This window comes from Leucoraja erinacea, chromosome 1 (assembly GCF_028641065.1).
Source record: "Leucoraja erinacea ecotype New England chromosome 1, Leri_hhj_1, whole genome shotgun sequence".
Classification (NCBI taxonomy): domain Eukaryota; kingdom Metazoa; phylum Chordata; class Chondrichthyes; order Rajiformes; family Rajidae; genus Leucoraja; species Leucoraja erinaceus.
In genome coordinates, this window is record NC_073377.1 from 24,791,647 (window position 1) to 24,818,678 (window position 27,032).

General features: G+C 40.3%; 1 protein-coding gene across 12 annotated transcripts in view; it reads left to right on the forward strand.

Annotated features, from left to right (window-relative positions):
* The window catches only part of nedd4l (NEDD4 like E3 ubiquitin protein ligase), a 391,568-nt gene that overhangs the window by 267,505 nt on the left and 97,031 nt on the right, over nucleotides 1-27,032 (forward strand). For 10 of the 12 annotated variants that reach the window (XM_055665427.1, XM_055665728.1, XM_055665191.1 and 7 more), the window contains 2 exons: nucleotides 22,314-22,375; nucleotides 26,422-26,524. In XM_055665427.1, the coding sequence (XP_055521402.1) occupies nucleotides 22,314-22,375; nucleotides 26,422-26,524 (165 nt within the window). Of the gene's footprint in view, nucleotides 1-18,860; nucleotides 19,097-20,634; nucleotides 20,708-22,313; nucleotides 22,376-26,421; nucleotides 26,525-27,032 lie in introns of those variants that run through there. The other 2 variants (XM_055665543.1, XM_055665661.1) reach the window with 2 other exon arrangements.

Consider the following 27,032-nt stretch of genomic DNA (forward strand, 5'->3'; position numbering starts at 1 on the left):
CCTTCCCCCTCTCAAATTGCAGTTTAAAACTAATCATTTTACAATCACTTCCTCCTAGCGGTTCCTTTACCTTGAGTTCCCTTATTAAATCTGGTTCATTAGACAACACAAAATCCAGAATTGCCTTCTCTCTGTTGGGCTCCATTACAAGCTGCTCTAAGAATCCATCTCGGAGCACACTACAAACTCTCTTACCAGAACCAACCTGATTTTCCCAGTCTACCTGCATATTGAAATCTCCCATAACCACGGTGGCAATACCTTTGTTACATGCCAGTTTTAAACCTGCTGTAACTTGCTACAGGCTTCAAATACAGGCTACTGTTTGGGGGCCTGTAGATAACTCCCATTTATGTCTTCTTACCTTTACAATTCCTCAATTCTATCCACAGCGACTCTACATCATCAGTCCCCATGTCACCCCTCTCAATGGACTGAATTTCATCCCTCATCAACAGAGCTACCCTACCTCCTCTGCCCACCTGCCTGTATTTTCTATAGGATGTATAACATTGAATATTCAGTTCCCAGTCCCGATCCTCCTGCAGCCATTTCTCTGTAATCCCCTCAATGTCATATCTACCAACCTCTAACTGAGCCTCACGCTCATCTACTTTACTTCTTATACTTTGCGCATTCATATATAATACTTTTAACCCATTACTCACCTCACCTTTTACATCGATTCCTACTTCACCAAGGACTGCAACACGGTAGATTGGAACACATCCTCAGCATATGAAAGGTCAGTTCAAGTCTCTGATAGCAGGGTAGAAGAGGTTGCTCTTGAATTTGGTGGTAGACACAAAGTGCTGGAGCAACTCAGTGGCTTAGGCAGCATCTCTGGATGCTGAAGAAAAAGAAAAGGTGACGTTTTGGATTGGATGGGTGGTGTGTGCCTTCTCTGGTGGTATGTGCGTTCAAGCTTTTGCATCTTCTGCCCATGGGAGAATGGAGAAATGAGGCAACATGAAGAATAGATGGAATTGTTGTGTGGGAAGGCGTAGGTGGAGTCTCGTGTCTTGGTTAGATGTTGGACAGCTGTGTTGTCGACTCTGCATTTTATTGTGCAGGGTAGTTTCCATACCAAACTGCATTCAGATGGGATGCTTGTATGCTTGTCTTTAGCAATCAGTTTGAAATTGTGCAATTGATGGAACAGGGTTCAGTATTGGTCACCCTGCTATAGGAAAGTTGTCTGTGTAGGAAGGAACTGTAGATGCTGGTTTACACTGATGATAGACAAAAAATGCTGGAGAAACTCAGCGGGACAAGCAGCATCTCTGGATAGAAATGGGTGACATTTCAGATCGAGACCCATCTTCAGACTGAGAGTCAGGGGAGGGGGGAAAAGATAAGGAAGTGTCAGGTGTGAACACGAGACAATGACGACCAAGGAAAATGTAGGATAGGTCATTGTTAGGTAGAAGAAGGTTTTCAGAGGCACACAGATAACATTTAATCAGGGGAACAGTCAGACTGGTCGGAGAACTAGGAAGGGGGAGCGATGGAGAGAGAGAGAGAGAGAAAGCAAGGGTTACTTGAAGTTAGGGAAGTCAATATTTATACCGCTGGGGTGTAAGGAGCCCAAATGAAATATGAGGTGCTGTTCCTCATTAAGCTGGAACGGGTGAGAGACGATTTATGAGGATGTCAAACGTCAAGAGAGTTTTATTGTCATGTGTCCCAGATAGGACAATGAAATTCTTGCTTGCTGCAGCACAACAGAATATGTAAACATAATACAGAACATATTGGCGTGTCTATATATGTTGCCTGGACGCGAGGGCCTGGGCTATCAGGAGAGGTTGGGCAGCCTTGGACTGGATTCTTTGAAGCATAGGAAGCTGATGTGATTTTATTGAGGGGTGATGAAATCATGAGGGAATAAATAGCGTGTATCTACAGAATCTTTTACCCAGCTTAGGGGAATTGAGAACTTGAGGGCATGAGTTAAAGGTGAAGAGGGGAAAGATTTACTAGGAATCTGAGAGGCCACTTTTTTCACATAGAAGGTGATGGATATATGGAACGAGCTGCAAGTGGAGTGAGTTGAGGCAGGTACAATAACAACATTTAAAAGATGAGTGCATGGCTACCTACTGATTTACCTACTGATTGGGGACAATTTATTGGGGCTAGCTGAGTTACCAATATACTTTGGGAAGTGGGGGAGTTTGCAGGGAAACACGTAAACTCCACACCGACAGCACCAAAGGTCAGGATCAATCTCTATCTCTGGAGCTCAGATGCAGCAACTCCACATGTCTGTGTTTGCCAATATGATTGTATAACCAGTAGACTCCTCCATTAAGAACATTAAGTTGGAAAAGGTGAAAAAATAGATTCATCAAGATGTTACCTGGGCTTGCAGGCTTGAGTTATAGGGAGTAGTTGGACTGGCTGGGACTTTTGTCTTTGGAGCAGAGGAGACTGAATGGTGACCTTATTGAGGTGCTCAAGATCACGAGGGGCATGGATAAAGTGATCGCTTACAGTCTTTTTCGCAGAGTAGAGAATTCCCAAAACCCGACCTAAAACTTCACCTATCTTTGTCTTCCAGAGATGCTTTCTGACCAGCTCACTTTCCCCAGCACTTTGTAAAATGTTCAGCAAATTCAAATGCTCAAGAACATAGACATAAATTGAGAGGAAAGATTTAAGAGGCAAATCGAGGACAACCTTTCCACTCAGAGGGTGGTCTGCAGAGGGTGGTCTGTATCTGGAATGAGCTGCCAGATGAGCCCAGTGTGCAAATAGTGAAAGGCTTGGATCGAGTGGATGTGGAGAGAACGTTTCCACTAGTGGGAGAGACTAGGACTAGAGGTCATAGCCTCAGAATTAAAGGATGTTTCTTTCGGAAGGAGATGAGGAGGAATTTCAGAGGGCAGTGAATCTGTAAAATTCTTTGCCACAGAAGGCTTTGGAGCCCGTCGATGGATATTTTTATGGCAGAGATGGATATTCTTGATTAGTATGGGTGTCAGGGGATAGATCAGCCATGATTGAATAGTATAGACGATGGATCGAATGGTCTAAATCTGCTCCTATCACTTATGATCTTATGATTAACAAGATGAGGTAAAAGGCCATTCTCCCTGCTGCATTGTGCTATGATTCTATGACCCTAGGCGAAACAGCACAGGAAGAGGCCCCGCATTCAACCATGTCAGCTCTAAACATGATGCCGATCTACCTCACCTCATCAGTCTGCACGTGGCCTGTTCTCACTATTCCCTTCCCATTCACGTGCGTGTAAATGCCTCGTCCATATTGCTATTGAATCTACGTCTACCTCCTGCATTCCAGGAACCTTTGATTATCTGTGTTTAAAACAAAAGCCTGCCTCTTTTAAACTTTACCCAACTCACCTTAAATGTATGCCCTCTGGTATTTGATATTTCCACCCCATGTAAGACATTATCCACCCTATTTATATCTGCCATTTCAAATTAATGAGTAATTGAGGGGACACCGTCGAGTATGGCTGCCCATGGCTGCAGCTGTCTGTCCTTTCACTCTTATTTTTTATTTTTTAGTATGTTAAAGGTTCGTTTGGAGGTCTGATTTTTTTTGTGGTGGTTGGGGGAGTGGGGGGGGGGATTATTTTTCTCAGTCCCTACCTGGTCGGAGAAGCTGCTTTTCTCCGGGCCATATCTTCGCCCCTTCCTCGCAGCCTACCACCAGAACTTCGGCACGGCGACCCGATGCTTTGCCCGGGATGCATTGCGATGCTTCGCTGTGCGGAGTGCTGAGACCGCCGATTCCTGAAGTCAATACCTTGCTGGTTTGTCCTGCTGATAATGAGAAATTTGAATTGATGATTGTAAGCTCATTCAAAGAGTTTGTTTTTTACAGTTGTCCTGAAGAAGGATAAAGAAGCTTATGTTTACAGAGGGAATTATCAATTTAAAATCTTCATCCACGGAAGGCACGAAAGAATGGTGGAATAATTAATATCAGCATTTCACAGGAGGCCAAAGTTGGAAGTTGGAGAGAAGTTGAGAGGAAGAGATGGATTAGATGCACAGTATCTCTTGCCAGAGGACATAGGTTCAAGGTGAACGGGAAAAGATTTAATAGGAATCTGAGGGGTAACTTTTTCACACAAAAGGTGGTGGGTGTATGGAACAAGCTGCCAGAGGAGGTAGCTGAGGTTGCAGCTCAACGTTTAAGAAACAGTTAGACAGGTACATGGATAGGGCAAGTTTGGAGGGATATGAACCCTGGGATATGGGCAGGTGACACTCGCGTAGGCAGGATATGATGGCCGGTGTGGGCACGTTGGGCGGAAGGGCCTATTTCCACACTATGACTCTATGACTCTAAATGGAAATGTGAAGTCACAAAGATTTTTGGAAAAGAAAGTGGGATTTAAAAAATGAGCATCTTATCAGACTGGGAACCATTTAGATCCCCCAGAGGTGGTGTAACAGCATTCAAGGAGCTAATGCATGTTGAGGAAGGAACTGCAAATGCTGGTTTACACCAAGGATAGACACAAAAACCTGGAGTAACTCAGTGGTACAGGCAGCATCTCTGGAGGGAAGGAATGAGTGACGTTTCAGGTCGAGGCCCTTCTACAGAGCAGCTAATGCATGGTTGAACTCCAAGTGGTGTGGGAGAGGCTGGTCAGATGAACATACAGGGCATCAAATCTGAAACAAGGCAAGGAGCAGAAATGAGTTTCAGCAGATCAATGTTCTGGTCTGGCAATGTTATGAAGGTGTAAGCTGAATTATTGATGCGGTTTGTATATGATCAAAAATTAATTCCTGTGTTGCACTGAAATACTAGGGCCTTGGGCTATTTGCTTGAGCTTCAAAAACGGAAATAAGCTATTTGCTTTTGATATGAGGTTTTGCACAGGGACTGAACCAATGGCTTTACTTAACCCCTGGACTGAGCTGGAGAAAATTTGTTATATTTCCCCCCTGGTTTGTGTGTTGGGTAATTAATGTGACAAATTAGAGACTGACGTACGTACATATGTGCAAGCAATTTAACGTCATTAACATTTTATCAGGCTGTTAAATACAAGTTATAAAGTGCTTGTTTTGTTTTTAGCTATGATGGGGTTAGTGATAATTTTGGAAACAACAAAATAAGCATCTGCCTGACCAGTTGAGTTACTCCAGCACTTTGTGTCAAACACTAAGAAACAGTTTGATGGGGGTAAAAGCAGCTCATCAGTTTCAAATGTTTCTAAATAGAATTACTGCAGGGTAAGAAGCAAAAATAGGCCGGCCCCAAATGTATTTGTGTGTGGAAAATATATAATCGAAAGCATTTATTTTACTCCTGATGATGAGAGAATTAATTTTCTGCCTGATGGATCCTTGCTGTGTGTTGGCACATATTGATTCATTATACTAGGAACTACAAAGAGAACTGAACACCATTGATTCTCCTCTATTCTGAGGTTGTTTAGTTTACAGGCACTTTGGCTCACCAAGTCCACACCAACCAGCGATCCCTACACATTAACATAGAAACATAGAAACATAGAAAATAGGTGCAGGAGTAGGCCATTCGGCCCTTCGAGCCTGCACCACCATTCAATATGATCATGGCTGATCATCCAAACTCAGTATCCTGTACCTGCCTTCTCTCCATACCCCCTGATCCCTCTAGCCACAAGGGCCACATATAACTCCCTCTTAAATATAGCTACTTTTTTTTTTTTTTTGTTTTTTTTTTGTTTTTTATAGACCAAAACTGTATGCAATACTACAAGTGTGGTCTCACCAAGACCCTGTACAACTGCAGTAGAACCTCCCTGCTCTTATACTCAAATCCTTTTGCTATGAATGCTAACATACCATTCACTTTCTTCACTGCCTGCTGCACCTGCATGCCTACTTCCAATGACTGGTGTACCATAGTAACACTATCCTACACACTCCAGGGACAATTTCCTAAGTCGAGGAAAAATATTCTGAAGATCTACCGTAACTATTCCACTAATAATTTTATATATTTCTATCAGATCTTACCTCAACATCCAGAGTTCCAGAGAAAACAATCTTAAGTTTGTCCAATTTCTCCTCAAAGCTAATACCCTCTAATCCAAGAAGGGTCTTGACCCGAAACGTCACCTATTTCTTCAATCCATAGATGCTGCCTCACCCACTGTGTTTCTCCAGCATTTTTGTCTACCTTCGATTTTTCCAGCATCTGCAGTTCTTTCTTAAACACCCTCTAATCCAGGCACATTCTATTAAAACGTTTCTGCATGCTCTCCTAAGTCTCTATAATTCTTCTTGTAATAGGGTGACAGAACTGAATACAATACTCGAAATATGCTCCAATCAATGTTTTATAAAGCTCAAGATAGACATAAAAAGCTGCAGTAACTCAGCGGGTCAGCCAACATCCCTGGAGAAAAGGAACAGGTGACGTTTCGGGTTAAGACCCTTCTTCAGACTGATTTGCATTTCAGATTGTAACAAGTGCATTTGGATATTTCTTACTTTCTCCAAGAAAAGCTTGAATTAGCTGTTTACTGTATCTGCAATGGCAGATGCCAAGTAGAGTGTTTACCCAGCATACATGGCTGAAGGTGGTTATAAATGAAACTGGTTTGCACTTAACTGTTGAACCTTGCCATCATTAAAGTGAGTGATATTAATGAAACTGCTTTTCTTTTTGTTTGCTAATTACCTACAATTATCCACCAGCTCCACCCGGCAGGATTGTGGTACTTTATGACTGGATTAGTTTTATGTTCCATACAGCATGTTGATTTTCTGTCGAGTTCCCAATTCTCCCTCTATCATTGTTTCGCAGGTTGATGTCTTACTTTCAGGCATACTAAATGCTGCTTCGAGCACAGTTTTGTTTGCTTATTGAGCCAGTGTTGTTTTCCTTGTTCACCTTGCTTGATAGTAATGGCAGAATAATATATATGTGCAGCCATGAGCTTACATTTTGTGATCCGATCTGATTCATGGTTGCAACGGCCCATAATGACTAATGCTTGTTCAACTTGAATCGTGGGACATGTTCTGAACCGATCATATTTGCTGGAGTGGTGGTGTTGTGAAACATGACTGTCAATGCCCTCATTGTGAGGATAGCATGTTGTTCCCGTGATTATTTGAGTGTTTGTCATTCCTACAAATAATGTCAATACTTTGACATTAATTCCATCCCTTATTTAGTAGATGAATTGAATTTCAGTTGCCATGGAGATTTGTACTCTTGTCTTTAGATCATTGGTCTGGGGCTCTAGATTAAATGTCCAATAACTTGGAACAATTTATTAGAGTGCTTTGATGAAATAATATTAGTTGTGGATGAAGGGGAACTTGCGTTTGACCGAAACTCAGGTTCCAGCAGGCATTTTATAAGGTGGGAAATAAAAGCTCATGACATTGAAGTAACATTCTGGCATGAAAAGAAGAATGGAAATTAGGTGAAGGCCTAATGTGCCGTCTGTCCTCCATTTGGCAAGATGTACCAAGTGGCATACTGCAGATATCAATGCTAGAACTTCAACCATTTGTATAAATTGTGAGACGTTGAGGCTCCAGTATTTATTCCTGTAGCATAGATCTTGCGATGACCGTGTGATTGCCAGGTATGTCAATGACACGATGATAGCAAGGAAAGTCAGTAGATTAAGAAAAAAAGGGATATAGATTTGTGATGTGAGTGGGCAAAGATGTGGCAAACAGAATATTATGTGGGCAAATGGCCATGTTGGTAGGGACAATGAAAGAACATTTTTTTGTAACAGACGATTGAAAAAAAATATTAGATTGCCAATCTACAGAGTGACTGCATAACGGCAATGAGGGCAACTGGTAGAATTTTGTCATTTGACGACAGATGGCGACAGATGGCGCAATGGGCTAAGTGTTCGGCTGGCGACCGGAAGGTAGCCGGTTCGAATCCCGCTTGGAGTGCATACTGTCATTGTGTCCTTGGGACAAGACACTTCACCCACCTTTGCCTGTGTGTAAAAATGTAATGTAATTATGTGAAGCACTTTGGGGTCAATGCAAGTTGACTAAACATGTGCTATATAAATAATAATAAGAAGAATAAGATTTGGTGTCTGAGAAATTGAAGACAAAAGTTGGAGGTTATGCTTTAGTAATATAACATGTTTCCTCTTGTGTGAGAATCTACAAGTTCTTAAACAGGAGAAGGGATGAGATACGAGTTTATCGAGCTGGGTAGCCATTTAAAGGACAGGTCTTGAAAGGTTGTAATCTTGGGGTTGCTTCAGGTGCCAAGAGCTAGTGGGTATAAGAATAGGAGAAATGTCAGGTAAATCTGGCTGCAAGAATGGAGCAAGGTGATGGACTTTGGTTCATTTGCGCTTCCTGGATCATTTGAGCTCTCTAGGAAAGGTGGACCCATGCAATAAGGACAGTTTGCACCTAAACCCCAACAAGAACAACATCCTTTGGATAGGTCCAGCTAGTGCTATTGGGGAAATTTATTAGAGGAATGGGGTTCATCGTAGATACCGGAGATAATGATAGGCAGATGGAGTGTGTTAGGAGGAGGGGGTGGGAGGGAGGGGGGGAGAGGCGGATAAAGGCTGGAAGGTGATGTCATAAGTTCATGTCATAGGAGCAGAAGTAGGCCATTCGGCCCATCGAGTCGACTCCACCATTAAATCATGGCTGGTCTATCTTTCCCTCTCAACCCCATTCTCCTACTTTCTCCTCATAACCCATATAACCCGTACGAATCAAGTGTCTGTCAATCTCCACTTTAAAAATACCCAATGACTGTCTCCACAGTCGTCTATGGTAATTCGACGGTAGATTCACCACCCTCGGACTGAAATAATTCCTCATCTCCTTTCAAAAGATACATTCTTTTATTCTGAGGCTATGACCGCTGGTCCTGGACTCACACTAATCCTCTCCACATCCACTCTATCCAGGCCTTTCACTATTCAGTAAGCTTTGTATTTGATACGAGGGGGGCTGTTGCTGAATAGCACACGTTTTTCATTGTCTTCCTTTGGCCTGAGTGTGATTGATAATATTCATCCAGTATCCAGTCCAGAACCACAGGCCCCAGTTTAAGAATAAGGCCATTTAGAACTGATATGAGAAAAAACATTTTCACCTGGAGCGTTGCGAATTTGTGGAATTCTCTGCCCAAGAAGGCAGTGGAGACCGATTCACTGGGTGCACTCAAAAGAGAGTGAGATAGTCTTCAGGCTAGCGGAATCAAGGGATATGGGGAGAAGGCAGGAACGGGGTACTGATTGTGGATGATCAGCCATAATCACATTGAATGGCAGTACTGGCTCGAAGGGCCAAATGGCCGACTCCTGCACCCATTGTCTATGTATCTATGTACGTATCAATTCGAAATGTGAGAAGATCATGGGGTTCCCCGTTTCAAATCTGGGACCTGGCAGTCCCTGCCTCACGCCTCCCTTTCGCCTCTTTTTCTATTCTGCCTTTGACCCCACAGATGCTTCTTGACCCGAGGAGTTCCTCCAGCTGTTCTAGTTTTAGCTCCAGATTAACGCTTCTGTACCCTTTCTTTGTCTTCATATAATGATCTGACTGCTTTTTGACAATATATAATTTACAAGTTTCAAGGCAAAGATTTATTAAAAGGAGACGTATACATTGGATGTGTCGTACTTGATACAGCTGTTGCTGTAGAGTACAGTGCATTTTCTACTCTGAGATTGATAATATTCCTCCTGTATCAATCCCAAATATGAGAAGATCATGTGAGGTCATGTTACCTCTGCTTCAAATCAGATGGATTCCATTCTGTATTATTCGGAAACCTTCCAAGCCTATTTAACTAAAATGATAATTTAGCATTTGAACCCAGGCCAGAATTGACAATGGCCAACATGGCCAAAGAACTTCACAGTGACTTGTGGCATGTGAGAATAAATAATTTACTTCAGCTCAATTCAATGACATTGTTTATTGCACGATCATGGATACAGCTCTTGGGGTAGACTAGAATTTGATTCTGTCATAATATATCCTATGCACAAGACCAGAATGTGGCAAACTCCTTTGCTGTTGTTTATCCAACATACAGCACAGATGTCGCCTCCTCCACCTGTGCCATCACACAGCTACATGTGTTTTGTTGGGCATGAGATCCTTTCGCTATACTTGAGAGGGGCTTGTAAAATTAGTAGTGGGATTTATTTATTAACCTCTGTGGTAAATGTTGCCATGAAACATTTTGTGTTTATTTGTTAATAATCCACTTCGGCACTGCATTTCACACAACTTTGATTGTTTTCTTTCTAAAATTATGCTCCCGGAAATTTTTGCTCTACAGTCATCTTGCATTTTCACTCATATATATATATATATATACTCTTGATACTTTCTTTCAAGTGGCTTGTGCATATTGTGGGGTGACGCCTGTATGGTCGTGAGTAGTCCCCTCAAGTCGCCTAAAAGGTCGTAACGTTTTTCAGGTCGCCGCTGGATTTGAAATGTTCATGTTTTGCCGACTGTGGGCTTGACATAGCTTGTCTTCTCCTGTCGTAAGTGCTGTCATAGGTTGTCGCCAGGATGACGTAGGTTGTCGCCAGGTGATGTTGGTTGTCACCGGGTGCTGACCGGTGAATTCCATTGGCGACTACCTACGTCAACCTACGTCAACCGACGACAGGTACTGGCGACTGAATTGTCTTCTGTTGTCGCCGACAGGGTCGTTGCTTGTCATAGCTTGTCGCGGATGGACTGGTTGTCGTAGATTGTCGCCTGTGTGGTCGTAGGTTGTCATAGGTGTGGTTGTAGGTGGACGTCCTAATGGGTCGCTGGTTGTCGGTCGCTTGCCGTAGCTTGACGTCGACTATGTGGTAGGTTGTCGTAGCTTGTCGTAGACATTGTCATAGGGGGGGGTCCAGTCGGCCACCTGCTAGGACTGTGACTGTCGCCGAATAAATCGCCTAAGCAGGACACGCCCTTAAAGCACCAAGTGCAGGCTGTGTCTCTTCCATGTTTACTGTAGCTGCGAATGATCTGCAATGGAAAATATTTTTGGCTTCAAAGTATCCATTTCCAAATTTTGTGCCCAACAATCCTGTTTTCTTCTCATCCCAGCACCTCGTTGGCAGCCCCATGTTCAAAAACATAAATTCATTCACTTTTATATTATCCTTAATGCCAGTTATTTTCCCTTTTTTAATTTAGTGTTTTATATTGACTATGCCATTGACATTTAACGATGCTGCTTTGTTAAGGCCTTGTTAAGGTCATTAATCATTCTTCATTTTGTTAGGAACAAAGGCAATGACTTTGATTTTTACTGCATTTTCCAGTCACTGTTAAGGGAAGAGCACCATCTTAATCTCCAGTTTAAAATTACATTCACCAATTGGGGGTCCAATATCTATTCTGATGGCACTGATTAAAAAGTGTGTTAACTATTATGTTAGAATCCTCATATGGTCAATCTCATGGAATATGTGCCAATAGAATTGGTTTTAAATACTACGTACAATGAAGCCTCTATGCAGTCATTGGACAAATTTCTAATTAAAAAAATTCTAAATCTCATAAAAGTCTTATTATAGTTTTAGAAAACATTGCCTCAGGAAGACAACCAAATGCTCACATAAGAAACTAAAGAAACTTTAAAAACAGTCTATTTTTTAATGAATTATGTTTTTGATGTTGTAATGAGGCTACGACTTTGAAGTTGCTTAATTCAAACAAAAAATAATCCCCTGTCACCTTGTATGTCCCATCACTGCTGGAATTGGTAATAATGCCAGTCAATCTCCGGAAATTAATCTAAAACAGCCCCAGACATGAGGTAAGGAAAATCCCATTGTATAAAAACATTTTGAGTCATAGATATGAATGTACCTGTTACTGTCAAGCATGCTAGTTCTTCATTAATTTCCCTGTTGGACAGTGTGGGTAGCCCTCCCTGATACTTGTTTTGTGCATTCAGCCAGTACAGGTAGGGAAATGTTGGCCATGGCTCATTGAGCATAAAAACACTGATCTTTTCTTTATATCACTACCAAAATCATTTAAAACCACTAGAAATATTAAGATATTATTATTAGGAACTGTAACAGAAATATGATGATAAATGTTTCAAATTTGATGAACTGCAAGTACCATGTGTTGTTGCAGTCTTTCCTTCATACAATCCCACACCATTTTTAATAGTTCAATAACCAACTTCAACTTCCATATAATTAGGTCTAATTTGGATTCGAGACATAACTCATTATGGTGATCAATCAATGTATTTAGTTCCTTCATTGGTACAGATTGGTTGGGACTGTCCATATTTTCTTGCAAGATTCCTAAGTTGTCCCAAAACACCCTTTTGGGAAAACCAACAAATTCACTTGTGTCTGTTTGACTCCATTAATGATTGACCCTGCTGTGCCCAGTTTATTCCTGCACTGTCTCAGCTTTACTTAAATCATTTCAACTTTGTCATCTGTTTTCACAAAGTTTGTGTTGATTTGATTGCGAAGTATTTTGAGTTTATTAGCAGCTTGAAATTCAGTCAGACCATGACGAAAACAAGTAACGTAAATAATGTCCTTGGATTTAACTTGATTATTATAGGAAATTACTTTTGAGCCTTGGTCATATGGCATAGGAAGAGGACCCTTGGACCACTAAGATCGCGCCAATCATCAAGTGCTATTTATACTAATCCCAGTTATCAACACAGTTTGTTCAGCTCATAGCTTTGTAGAGGTCTTGTTGGGACATAGCTTTCTGGGATGGGATTTTTTGACCAATGTTAATTCATCAGGACTTAAATGTACATCTTGCTGAATGTAGCTATCTGCAATAATTTGACCAGTCCCTCAAAAAGATAGCATATACAACATAATTTTGAACTGATGCCTCCAGTCTCCTGATGGAAATGGTTAAATATGTAAAGCTGTGTGGATCATAGCAGCAATGCACCTGGTTGAGACCGGATGGTTTAGTCTGATTCTGGATAGACTTCCTCTTAGTGTTAAAGGCTATCAAGGTCAGATCCACCAGTTGTTCTCTGACCACCATCTTCTTTGGGCTTCCTGTCATACGCAGGTTTGTCCCCTCTTCCCTGTTTTGTTTGTGCGCCATGTAGAGCTCTTTGCTGAATCCATCAGGAAGGAGGAGGGTATAAGAGGGGTGACATTGCCAAGCAGTGGGGAACCTCAGATCACTACCTCCCTGTAGATGGACGATAAGGTCATAATGAATAGTAGAATTAGGCCATTAGGCGGCCCATTCGGCCGCCATTCAATCATGGCTGATCTATAGTATCTCTCCCTCTTAACCCCATTCTCCTGCCTTCTCCCCGTAAGCTCTGACACTTGTACTAATCACGAATCTATCTTGCTCTGCCTTAAATATATCCACTGACTTGGCCTCCACAGCCTTCTGTAGCAAAGATTTCCACAGATTCACCACCCTCTGACTAAAGAAATTTTTCCTCATTTCCTAAAATAACGTCCTATAATTCTGAGGCTATGACCTCTATTCCTAGACTCTTTCACTAGTGGAAACATCCTCTCCACATCCACAATCCAAGTCTGGAACCAAGATGGCAGTCTGAAAAAGAGTTTTGGCCCGAAACGTTGCCCATTTCCTTTGCTCCATAGATGCTGCTGCACCCGCTGAGTTTCTCCAGCACTTTTGTCTACCTTCAATTTTCCAGCATCTGCTGTTCCTTCTTAAAAACATGAGGTTGTCATCTTCTCTTTCAATCCATGGTTGGTCCGCAGATTGATCAGCGACTGGTTTGAGTTGGCCTTGGGAGCCAGAGTAAACCAGAGTGAGGCCATGCTTTTCAGCAACTGGCCTGACTGATCCTCCATTCCCTTCACGATCAGTTCTGACTACCCAAAAGTGTTAAGTAATTTGGTTTGGAGGGGACGAAGGCGTGTAACAAAAAAATGGCTGGAGCAGATATCCATAGTTTAACGATGATTGGAATGGTGGGAGCTGTGTACCCCCTCGATAACTAGTAGAAACCTGGTCAACAAGTGTGAGGAGCTCTTTGGACAGCTGTATTTGGTGCAGATGTGGCCTGCTCCCCTCTCCACAACCCTGGTAAACAAACGTGCCATTTTCCAGTTCATTTGAGGATCAAAGATGGAGCCGGTGCGGACAGGTCACGAAGTGCAAATCCACAAAGGCATACCCAATGTCTCTCTACCCTGATAGCCATGTTTGTGGGTGGCTGCATCAGGCTGTGCATAGAGCCAAGTTAGTTGGGAATCAAGTGTCACTGTGTGATACATTTCCACCTGTCCACAGTTAGCAAAGAATGAGTCTGTCAATGTTGCCACATAATGTGCCAGTCAGCTGGACATTGCCGCACAGTACTTCATGAAAAAGCTCTTCCAGACCAACACCTTTGATTGTAAGCCCATCAGGCAGTGGTCAGCACAAAAGGTCCTGCAAGCACCGTGAGACAAGGAATCAATAGAGTGGTTGGATCGATGGTTGGACAATCAAGATTACCTGGGAGAATGCATCATTGCCAGAGCTCGCCAACAAGCACCAAGACCACACTTGGCAGCCAGTGAGTGGGATCCACCCAGCCAGATCCTTCCAATGCCATTAGAATCTCACTTCTAACATATGTGGCCCCTGAAAGGACTGCAATATAGAGGTGTTTGCTCACCTCAAGAGTGTTTTATTGTCATATGTCCCGAAACAGAACAATGAAATTCTTACTTTCAGCAGCACAACATGTAAACGTGGTACTATGTAGAGAGAGATAGGTGGCGAAGTGGAATATTGCGTTGGGGGACCAGCCCTCCGGTTGGGTCCCAGCATCACACGGGAGGGCTGGTCCCCCAAACGCAATATTCCACTTCTCCACCAATTCCAATATTGGTGGCCAATTGGGGGGGGGGGGGGGGGGGGGTTGATTTCAGCTTTGATTTGGTTGTGCAAATAAGACCATAGAGTAAGTTATGATAAACTGTTTCCAATTGCAGGAGGATTGGTAACTGGAAAAGATTTGAACAACTAACAGTGAGAGAAATGTTTATCATAAACTTTGGAAGATAACAAACCAGATAAATACAAACTAGAAAAACAACCTGTTTGGCATTGCAGGGAGGATAAATGATCCGGGCAAATAGAATATATAGTTAACGTTTGCCACAAGCTGTATGAGAGGAGTGTTTCTACGCTCTGTGATTCTACGTCAGCAATGCAGCATCTCCCACTTTTTGTTCATTCACGGAATATAAACATCACTGCAAGGTTGTCATACTTGAAGTCCACCAAGGGCATTTCAGAGGACAACTAAGAGTCAACCATGTGGTGAGTGGGTAAGACTGGCAGATTTCCTTCCAGCACGATTTTAATGGTCAATAGGTTTTTTTAAATTACTTTTTTAGATTTGTGGTTAATGTTATCTATACTAGATTCCATCTTTCCTTTGTTGTTTTTACTTGGGATGTAACTATTGCTATATGACATTTATTGCCCATCCTAAATTGCCATGAAATTATGGTCTTGAGGGCAGGTTAAGAATCAATCATGTCACTGTGGTCTGTGGTCACATAATGATGAGGCAAAAGGAAGGGCAAATTTTCACTTTAGGACATCAGTGAAGCAATCGTGTGTCTTGGTAATAATCTTGTAGTTTTAATTATAACATATCAGATGCAGGCTTTTATTCCTGTTTTAGTTAATTACTAAACGGGATTCACATCTCCTGTCTTCAAACAATAATCTACGCCTTTAAGTACGAGAGCGGTAAATTTACCTTGATTTTATCTTGTTCTATGAGATTAGATTCTCTTATTCTAGCTTTTGATTCTTACAAGGCTGTCTGATCAAAATCAAGACACTTCTATGCATAAAATTGCTCTTTACTTTCAGATGCCAGAACTTAATTTATCTTTCCCACTTTGGCTTGATCTTTAAGCAGTGGAGTATTGTAGGACAGTTGAAATCATGATTCTGCATTTGTTTTGTTCACATACCTGCTGTTGTGAGTGTGAGATGTATTGTTTAAATGGCATCTTAATGTGCTGGTATCTTGAAAAGTTTTCAGTTTATCACATGATATGCATGAGGAGCTTCAGGTCAAGCATATCACTTTTTTTTTTCACTGTGAGGGTAATGCCTTACGTGATGATAGCATATGCTTCCCTTTGCAGCCTTATGTTTCATATGTTGTCAAAGAATCTTTATTTCATATATTGATGAAAGGACAGTGACCTCAATTTCAACTATTTTTTGGAAGTTCAGGTAACTTAATTTGGAAGTTTCATATCATGCATACCTTTTGGATTGTTGCAATACATTTTGTGAGTAAATGCTAAGGGACAACTTCATCTAACTTGTTCCTGCTTATCATTGTTGATTCGCTCTTCAACTTATTAGACAGCATTCCCTTCCCAGTGTCTGGCAAATCATTTTGAACCAGCTACTGTGTAAGATTGAAAACCTGGAATGGATCTATATTTTACTGTCATCATGTAATTTTAAAAATGGTTGCCGGCTTCCACATCATTGCAACTGATCATAATCAGATATTTATACAGTTAAAAAAGATCAATGTGGAATAATAACCTGCTGCAAAGTTCACTTTTGAGAATTAACTTCATTTCTGTTGCTATGAGTCTCAACACTTAGATAATGATGGAAATTAGGCGTTGCCCTAAAGATAATTTAATTAATCGAGATTTCACCTGCCTATGGATAGGGCTAACTTATTTGACACAGAGTTTCTTAGTCAAATGAACTTTTTGCTGAAATGTCAATTGTTAATGTGTGAACACTACTGAGTTTGACCCTATTGAATATATAGACACTGAGAATTAAGCTTTAAATTCTGAATCAAAATTGTTTTTGGAAAAAAATAGACGTTTTGGTCTGTGAGTAATCTCTATGTTTACTGTGATGTTGCTGCAAGCAAGATTTTCATTGTACCTGCACCTCACTGTACTGGCACATATGATAATAGAACCAACATTACTTATTCAAATGTTTAAGAAGGAACTGCAGATGCTGGAGAATCGAAGGTTACACAAAAAAGCTGGTGAAACTCAGCGGGTGCAGCAGCATCTATGGAGCGAAGGAAATAGGCAACGTTTCGGGCCGAAACCCTTCTTCAGCCTCTTACTTATTCAAATGTTATTCCCACCTTTAAGAAAACTCATCATTTGAGATCAGTGGTTATGAAGTTAAGAATACACTGTCAAATGAGTTTTAAAATAGCCAAACTATTCTCAAATATTAGAATTAATATTAATTTTGTTGGGACCATTCACAAATGGACACAAACACAAGCATTCAAATTCTATGAATGTTCATGAAATTAAACATTTTAAATAACATAAGACTAACCTGCCTCTGGTAGGTTTTGTCGGCTGGGTTGAATATTAGATAAATTTGATAGAGAAAATAAAAATCAAATTTTGACCCCTGATCTTATTTGTTGACCTTCTGTGATCTGACAAAAGTGGCACTTTTCTCTGGACTAGAATTCTCTGGACTAGACATTCAATTCTCTGGACTAGAAAAGAGTAAATTATTAATTACTGTCTTTGTGGGCCACACGGTGGCAGAGTGATAGAATTGCTGCCTTACAATGTCAGAGACTCGGGTTCGATCCTGACTATGGGTACTGTCCATTCTGAGTTTGAACATTCTCCCCGTGACTGTGTGGGTTTTCTCTGGTTTCATCCCACACTACAAAGACGTATAGGTTGGTAGGTTAATTGGCTTTGGTAAAAATTGTAAATTGTCCCTAGTGTATCGGATAGTGTTAGTGGACGTGGATCGCTAGTCCACGTGGACTCGGTGGGCCAAAGGGCCTGTTTCCACACTGTATCTCTAAACTAAACTAAACTAAGCCTCAACTTGTCACCACAAATAAGTGGCTATCAATGGTAATGCTATCATATTAGTTTATTCTTTCCTTTCATGTTCCATTGTGTATTGTTTCCATTCCGCTGCACTATTTTATTAGAGTTAGACTGCATCTGCCACTGTTATGTATGTTAGAAACTGCAGAATCTGGTTCATACACAAAAGGACACAGGAGTTCAGAAGGAATGTGAACATGCTAGGGCTAATCTAATGGCAGAAAAGAATACAAGGTGCTGGAGTAACTCCGCAGGTCAGGCGAGGTCTATGATGAACATGGATAGATGACATTTTGTGTTGTGACCCTTTTTCAGTCTGAAGAGGGGTCTCAATCTGAAACGTCACCTTTCCATGTTCTCCAGAGATGCTGCCTGACCTGCTGAGTTACTCCAGCACCTTGTATTCTTTTCTGCCATTAGATTAGCCCTAGCATGTTCACATTCCTTCTGAACTTATCTGCATTTTGCTTTCATTATTTAGCATGGCACTCAATTTAATATTTGTTGAGAAATTTGAATGATCATCTCGCACAGGATTATCGTTATGGGATAGGGAAAGGTGGCCTTCATATATGTTTGTAATTCACTTGTCCCGGACATTCAGCCGGTTATACAAGTTTATTGTTTCCGGTAAAAGTAACATCTGTCCCGCCCACTTCCCTGACATCAGTCTGAAGAAGGGTCTTGACCCGAAACGTCACACATTCCTTCTCCCCAGAGATGCTGGCTGCCCCGCTGAGTTACTCCAGCATTTTGTGTCTACCTTTGCTGCAAAGACCTTCTTGCTCTCCATCCCAAGACCTGAATTTTCCTAGTTCATTTAAAAATTCCATAGACAGCTGCAAAGCTTAATTCTTTATACATTTACCCCACCCCCCCCCCCCCCCCCCCCCAAAAGTAGTGAATTCCAAATCATTACACATTTTTTCACTTTTTAAAATCTCCACTATGAAATTTCCATAACCTCATAATTAATCGTAACATTTTTGACATGCTTTCACAGCTGGTTTGACTGGTTAAGAGCAATTGAGTTTGATAAAGTAACCAAGAAGATTGTTAAAAGACCAGGACTAAATTTACAATGTGCCAAAAACTGTGTTAAACCATTTCGAAACAACCCCTAAGATTTGCAAATTTTTAAGAATGAAATGCAGAAAATGCCATCTTTGCTTAACAATGAATGGTTGCTGAATCCTCTGAAAGGCAAATAATTCCACAGCAGACGAAAATCAAGTGTTGGTTAAGAAATACTGTAACTCTGCATGTGTGACTGTGAGTAATCGTTTATGTTTTAATCTACAATTGTGTAGCATTTCAGGAAACTAATTCTGTAATACTTCTAAAACTCATTTTGGAATTGCAAGTTCCAGTAGTGGATTCCATTTTCTCTTGTTGAACTAAATAATCTCGTGAGAATATGAGTCTCCACTATTCAAAGTTGACCTTTGCAATTTGCATGATTTGATTTTTAGAACTAATCTTTTATCGTTATATGTTTTGTAAATTATTGTTCACTGCGATAAAGACTGAACATCATGGGCGGCCTAATTAGATTCAAACTAATGCCATAGAGCACATATGTAAAGGATTGGTTAATCATTAACTTCCTGTTTGCTTGTACAGATAGAATTATTTTCTCACTGATAACTTTGCATTAAAAACCAATTGAATAGTTAAATACATCAATAAAAACTAGATATAGAGTAAAAAAATTCTATACTTGTCAGTCTTTTTTTTAATTTATTGAAATGTGAGTACTTTTATGTTTTTTAAGTTGGTAATTGAAGATTACCACTGATAATTTCCATTAATAAGGTAGCAAATAACTGCATTGTTTTTTTTTACTCAAAGATAATTTGGTAATTTTTCATTCTTAATGTTGTACACTGTTGTATTTGTTCCTATGCAGACTTTTCTAATGAAAGCCTGCCTGAAGGTACATTGGCACACTGCATTTATGCCCCTTGGTGGTTCTGGAGCTTCTCAATCTTCAGTCCTTCAGTTTCTCTGACAAGATTTTAAGTACACACAAAAAATACGAATACAAATTATTACTGTCCCACTGGACGAGGTAATTCAAGAGTTCTCCCGAGTTTTCCCCTGATTCAAACTCGGAGAATGTCCGTAGCGGGTCCGTAGGAGATCGTGGATGTCTCGTAGCGGCTTGCACGAGTAAAAATGAACTATTTTTTTCAACACGAGTATTTTTTTTACACGTGGACATTTTTCAGTGTTGGAAAAACGTCACGAGTTTACTGGATTTGCCGGGTACCTACCATTACTTGTAAGAGCTACTACGAGACATCCACGAATTCCTACGGACCCGCTACGGACATTCTCCGAGTTGGAATCAGGGGAAAACTCGGGAGAACTCTTGAATTACCTCCTACAGTGGGACAGGCCCTTAACTGAGCTTGTTGGAGCCTAAAAGTCTGCATCTCATATTCCTCATAAATGAAATGATAAAAGTTTGATTATTTGGGATTTGAGCATCGCTGCCATTTGTTGTCTAACCTAAATTGAACTGAGGAGGCAATGAAAATGTAACCATGGTGGTGGGTCTAGAATCTTATGCAGAACACATTGTGTACAAGTGGCAAATCTCCTTTTCCCAGAGAGCATTACTGAACCATATAGGTTTTTATCATTGCTTAGCTTAGCATTTCCTAATTCCAGATTTATTTAATTACTTTTATTTAAATTCCCCTGCTGTCTTGAGTCAATTTACTGGATCATTGGTTGGCTATAGACCAAGAACTTACCTTTAAAACTATTATTCTCTCATGAATGCTGGAAATGTTGGAAATCAGAAATAAGACAACATATGCTATAAATACCAGGCTGCTGATAAAATGGAGGAAGGCACAAAGTAAACAATAAATGGTAAGTTTGACGAATAATAGATTGTTGCAGTACAACTATTATTTTTGCTGGCTCTCATAGCAATTTCCAATTTCCACCCCTTGGACCTTTCTCTGTATCCTTGTAGATTTTATTTCAGCCCTTAACTTTTATGTAGTTGTGTGTTTTGCTTTTTTTTAGTATGGCTGTATGGTAATTTGAGTTTCACTGTACCTTAATTGATACACGTGACAATAAACTGACCTTTGAACCTTTGAAGCTATCCAATTCCATCTTGAAGGCCACAAGAGAACCTGTATCTGCCACACCTGCAGGCAGTGCATTTCCAATTCCAACCATAAGCAATATATTTTTTGTATGCTCTTAATTTTTTTGTTCTTTATTTTATACCCGCAGTTAGTTGTATGATTTCCTGTGAATTTGAAAATTGTGATTTGTATCAACAAGCCTCCATCACTAATTGAAATTTAAAAAAATTAATAGCCCTAATACCAATCCTTGGGAAATGCTACAAGGTAATGATGAAAAGCAAGAAGGGAAGGTAGAGAGGAGATGCAAGAATCTGCAGATGCTGGATTCTTAGGTGAAAGACAAAAGTACTGGTGTAACTCAACGGGTCAAACAGCATGTGTGGAAGGAATGGATAGGCAATGTTTCAGGTCAAGACCATTCGTCAGAAGGGAAGTTAGTTGAACTAGTACAGAAATATAAGATGAGGATATGTAATTGTCAATAGCAGAAACATTATCAGTATCTGCTGTCCAAAAATGGGAGAGATCATTATAATTTGAAATTGCTGAGACCTGTTGATTCTGAAATGGGTAAATCGTCTTATCTTATTCCTTTTCTCATTGCAGTCAATATTCAGATTTTAACTCCTTAGAACAGGATAAGGACTAATTTTATTTAAAGCCTCAACAACTTCCCCTGACAGTTTGTTCCATATGCTCACCACTCTCTGAAAATGTTGTCCCTCTGGTTCCTATTATATCTTTCTCTTCTCAAGTCAAAAAATGTTTTATTATCATATATCCCAGATAAAACAATTAAATTCTTACTTGCAGCAGTACCACAGAATATGTAAACATTCTAACATGTAAACAATATAATAAACGAGAAAAAAACATTCAGTGTGTGTATATATATACACATACTCTATATACACACACACACACACAAATATATATATGTATATATACACATACACGCATACGTACACATAAAAAACAAACAAACAATCAAACAACAACACCTTAAACCTAAGTCGTCTTATTCTTGATTTCCTGAACCTGCGACAGGACTGTGCATTCACAATATCGATTCCCCTCATGATCTTATACATCTCCATAAGATCACCCTTCAGTCTCCTGCATTTTAAGGAATAAAGTTCTAACCTGCCAACAGGTCTTCGAGTCCTGGCAATATCCTCGTATACCTTCTCTGCAATCTTTCCAGCATAATGTCATCTTTCCAGTAGCAGATTGACCAAAACTGAATAAAACATTCAAGGTGCTGCCCCACCAATGTCGTATATAAATGTAGCATGATGTCCATTGATATTTGGTTTAATGTGAAGTTATTGTTTCAATTAAGCAATTAATTTCAATATAATTCATTTTTCAAACAGGCAGAAGATCCAGCCTTGGAAAGGCCATATACTTTTAAAGACTTCCTGCTCAGGCCAAGGAGGTAAGTTTAATTGATTAGTTGTAATACTGAGTATTCTTGTGTGTATTCATGAGTCATGTACATGTTTGAATATAAAGTGTAACAAGAACTCTCTTCTCCTTGTCTTTACATCTAATGTTTTCCTGGTGCCTTGCTTAATGAGTGTTGTGGTACAATTAAAAATCTTTCTGCTGGCCTTGCTTTTTTTTAACATCTATGTTAAACATCTTGTATTAAAATGCTGCCCCAGCTTCATCTGCTTTGGATGCATGATGTTGAATACCTTGGTAAATCATGGCTGATTATTTACCTGAGGTTGTATTGAAATACAGTTTGATCAGTCTGAGTAAAATGATAATTGCATAAAAGTCATTTTGTGGCATTGCTTACCTGCTCATGCCAGATCCTCGACCAGTTCTCGCCTGCTCTTGGATCTGCTGATTGTTTCCAGTATCATTTTATTCAACCACGTAGCAAGTTTCCTCCACCGTCATTATTTTTCTGCATTGTGTGAAGCTAATACCTAACAACCGGCAATCATGCGTAGTTTTTCCTTCCCTTCTTAATGGACAAAATTCGTACAAAACATATCAATGGAAATAGCTGATTATTTGAAGAGAAGGCTAATCAACAGGAACCCATTGCACAGGACCATTTCTGTATTAAAGGTGGGAAAATATAAACATGCCGGCTCATGAAATAGTTATTGTTTGAGAGCGAGGAAGTGCAGCTCAGGAGCTTGTATTGAAGTTTGGCTTTAAGTTTCTCTGCATTCCCATAGCTAGCAGAAGAAGTTGCATATTGATTTTCTGCTTTTCAAGCTCCTATGTTGTAGTTGTTTTAATTTCAAGATATTGATACATTACAGTTATTGTTTACTTGGAGAAAGGTTACTAGCAACATCATGGCGGGGGGGGGAGTACGTGTGCAATGATATTTTCACATTGTTTTCAGCTTGCGTGTCATGTAGTGCAGAGATGCTGATCCTTGGTCTTCACATATTTTTAATTAGTGCACCATCAATAGCGTCAATAGTTCTCTCAAATTATGCCTTCATTTTTGCAGTGAGTGTGAATCTATAGGTTCATCTGCTTTGTAAACTATATCTGGCAAGCTGTTACCAAATTCCAGTATTTCTATTACATGACCAAGTTTAAACTTGGGATTCCTACCGCTTTCTTTGTGCTATTTAATGTTTTTAATATTCCTGCATCTTTCAATATAGTTTGCAAGCAGATGTTTTGAACGTTTCAACACATATGTCCAGAACTATGTTTTCAATGCTGGTATTTGAGCCATTTGTGTTATATGTTTATAATTTAATGCCAATCACCATGCCTGAGAATTGGAATAAAGCTTGTGACATTGAGTAATCTTTTTGTCACAATGCATTTTATTTTGTCATCTATTTTCGCATGTTTAGTTAAACTTAGTTTATAAATGCAGGGTGGAAACAAGCCCTGCGGCACACAGAGCCCGCACCGACCAACGATCCCCGCATATTAACACAATCCTACACACACTAGGGACAATTTTTATATTTGCCAAGCCAATTATCCTACAAACCTGTACGTCTTTGGAGTGTGTGAGGAAAACGAAGATCTCGGGGGAAAACCCATACGGGGAGAATGAACAAACTGCGCACAGACAGCATCCGTAGTCAGGATCGAACTTGGGTTGCCGGCTCTGCAAGCGCTGTAAGGCAGCAACTCTACCGCTGCACCACCATGCCACCCTGTATTCTTTGCTTGTGGCTGTTACTGGTAGTACCCAACAGTTATGATGCCAATTGTTTTCGTAAAGTGACAGAACCTCATAGTGCATAGAAGTCACATAGTGGCTAATAATAGAAGATACTGAAGCATCGGGCCACGAAGCTTAGATGTATTAGGGAGCAGCATATATACCATGGAGATCCTTGGGGTATTGGAAAAGGAGGGTAAATAGGGAAGTCTATTTTCTCTGGGGAATTAGTGGCAGTACACCGGTTTTTAATTCTCTGAACTGGCTGCAATCATTGTCTTTTGTTTTAAACAAATGCTTGAAAATGCATCTATCTGAGAGACGAGATGAGGATGGTGTGTGTTTTGAATTGTTCCATCTTTGAGCCAGTTGATAAACTTGATTGAATGATAGCATCTTGATGCAAATACGTTTTGGGTATTTTGTGTGCCAGTGTTGTTGGGAATAGATAACTCAGTACAAAGCAAGATTTAAACTTCTGAGCTTGTTTATAGATTAGATAAATTCAATTAAGCAGGGATAGTAACCATTAACATGCAACATTACCTGGATGAATGAATGCAATTCACTCTCCGTCTCTCCAGGGGACAGGAAGTTAAGTAAGTAAGTAAGTAAGTAAGTTTATTGGCTAAGTATTCACATACAAGGAATTTGCCTTGGTGCTCTGCCCACAAGTAACAACATGACATACAGTTACGAATGACTCGGAAAACACTAAACATTAATAATAATAAAACATTAATGATAAAACACCATTGATCAAGCATGTGAGCCAACAAAATACCAGATCAAAGGGAGGCTACAGATTTTTGGCTGTTTAGAGCAACTACTTGTGGATAAAAAAACTGTTTTTATGTCTGGCTGTGGCAACTTTGACAATACAGAGTCGCCTTTCAGAGGGAAGTGATTCAAATAGTTTGTGGCCAGGGTGAGAGATGATCTTGCCCGCTCACTTCCTGGCCCTTGCAGTGTACAGTTCATCAATGGAGGGAAGGTTGCAGCCAATTACCTTCTCTGCTGATCATTCACTGCAGCCTCCAGGTGTCGTGCTTGGTGGCAAACCAGATCATAATGGAGAAGGTGAGAACAAACTCTACAATGGCCGTGTAGAATTGGACCATCATTGCCTGTGGCAGATTGTGCATCCTCAGCTGCCGCAGGAAGTACATCTGTGTTGTGCCTTTTTGACTGTGGATGGTGGCCCCCCACTTAAGGTCCTTGGAGATGATGGTTCCCAGGAACTTAAAAGACTCCACAGATGTGACTGTGGTATTGTTGATGGTGAGTGGGGTGAGTGGAGGGGGAGCTCTCCTAAAGTAAGACTGGAGTGACCAAAGAAATCGGAAAGTATTTTTCATTTGGATTTACTGCAAAATCCTGATTTGAAGTATTTCAGCAGGTGTGTGTTATGTGAATTATTTCATCATGTAAAGCAACAGTTTATAACTTATTCTCACTCACACTTTGGACATTATTATATTGTCCCACAATAACAATGCAAAAGCTGAAAGTTAGTGTAAATGCTCAGCAGAATAACATTTTAATTTTTTCAATCTAAGATGAAAGAATCATTCAAGCTATATTCAACTTAATGGTAATTTTAAAATAAAAGAACATGATATAGATTTTTTTAATCCCATTGGTGCCAGATAGTTCACACAAACATACACCTTGCTAACAGATTACATTTTGTTAGTTGATACACTCCATCATTGAATTATCTGAGTTGCCGGACAGCAATTACTTAAACCTGCTGACTTGCTTTAGCATTTATATCAGAGAACCTGTCCCTGGACCTTACATCAGTTGAGATCTGGCATAGAATCCACAAGCCCATTATCTTCAATGTAGGTAGAGTAGCTGTGAAAAGGAAAGGTCAGAATAAAGTAAGTGGCAATTTTATTTAATTGTTTCTGCTCACCATAGTATTTTTAATTACTGAGAATGTTTGCAGGGGATTTTTCTATATTTCAGAGGAATTTGACATAATTAACATTTTATTTATTTATTTATTTATTCTTACATTTTGAATGCTTTGATATTAAGGCAAAGCAAGGGTTTTAGATCTACTGGTTTCTCAGCATTTGTGTAGACAGGGTATTTTCTGACCTACTCACATAACCCAATGCAAAACCCATGTCACCTGCAGGTCTAACCTTGCGGTACCAAACGTGTGTGTCGGTAAGTGGCTAGTGTGGGTAGCAAGCTTCACTTGACAAAACCCACTCCTATGTCTCTATAGGTGGTTTCAAAATTGTTTCAAGCGGTGGAACAAAAATACATTTTTATTTTAATAATGGTAATATTATTACTGTCTATTGCAGTCATAAATCCCGGGTGAAAGGATTTCTACGTTTGAAGATGGCCTACCTTCCAAGGAATGGTGGGCAAGAAGAAGATACTCCTGAACAAAGGGAAGAATCCGAGGTATAAATCTGAGAATTATGCATCTTCCCCAACCCTTTGAATTGGAATTAGATTGCTGCACCTTTGCTTGATGATGATCTGATCCACAGCACTCTGCATGCACGACGGAACAGTTTTGGCTGATGTTATTTTACCTTCCCACAGACAACTGTTGATATCTGAATTATAACAAATGGTTATAAATATTAGTAAATATTGGTAAATATAGGAAAATTAAAAGAGAAACAAGGAGAGCCAAGAGCCTGCAGATGCCGGAATCTCAATGTGCCCTGCAGCATCTGTGAGTGGCAAGGAATAGTCGATGTTTCTGTTCGAATCCCTGCATCAACATTGAGAGAGTGGAGATAGCTAGTGTAAAGAGAAGAGAGGGAGAGCTGAGACAGGAGCAAGAGGTGATTGTTAGCCCAGAGAGAAGTGAAGATGGTGGCATATGGATCCAGGTAGAGGATGAGTAGGGGTGTAGCTTCTGCTTTCCGCAGGGACGTCTGTGGCTCGCTGACTCTCGGGT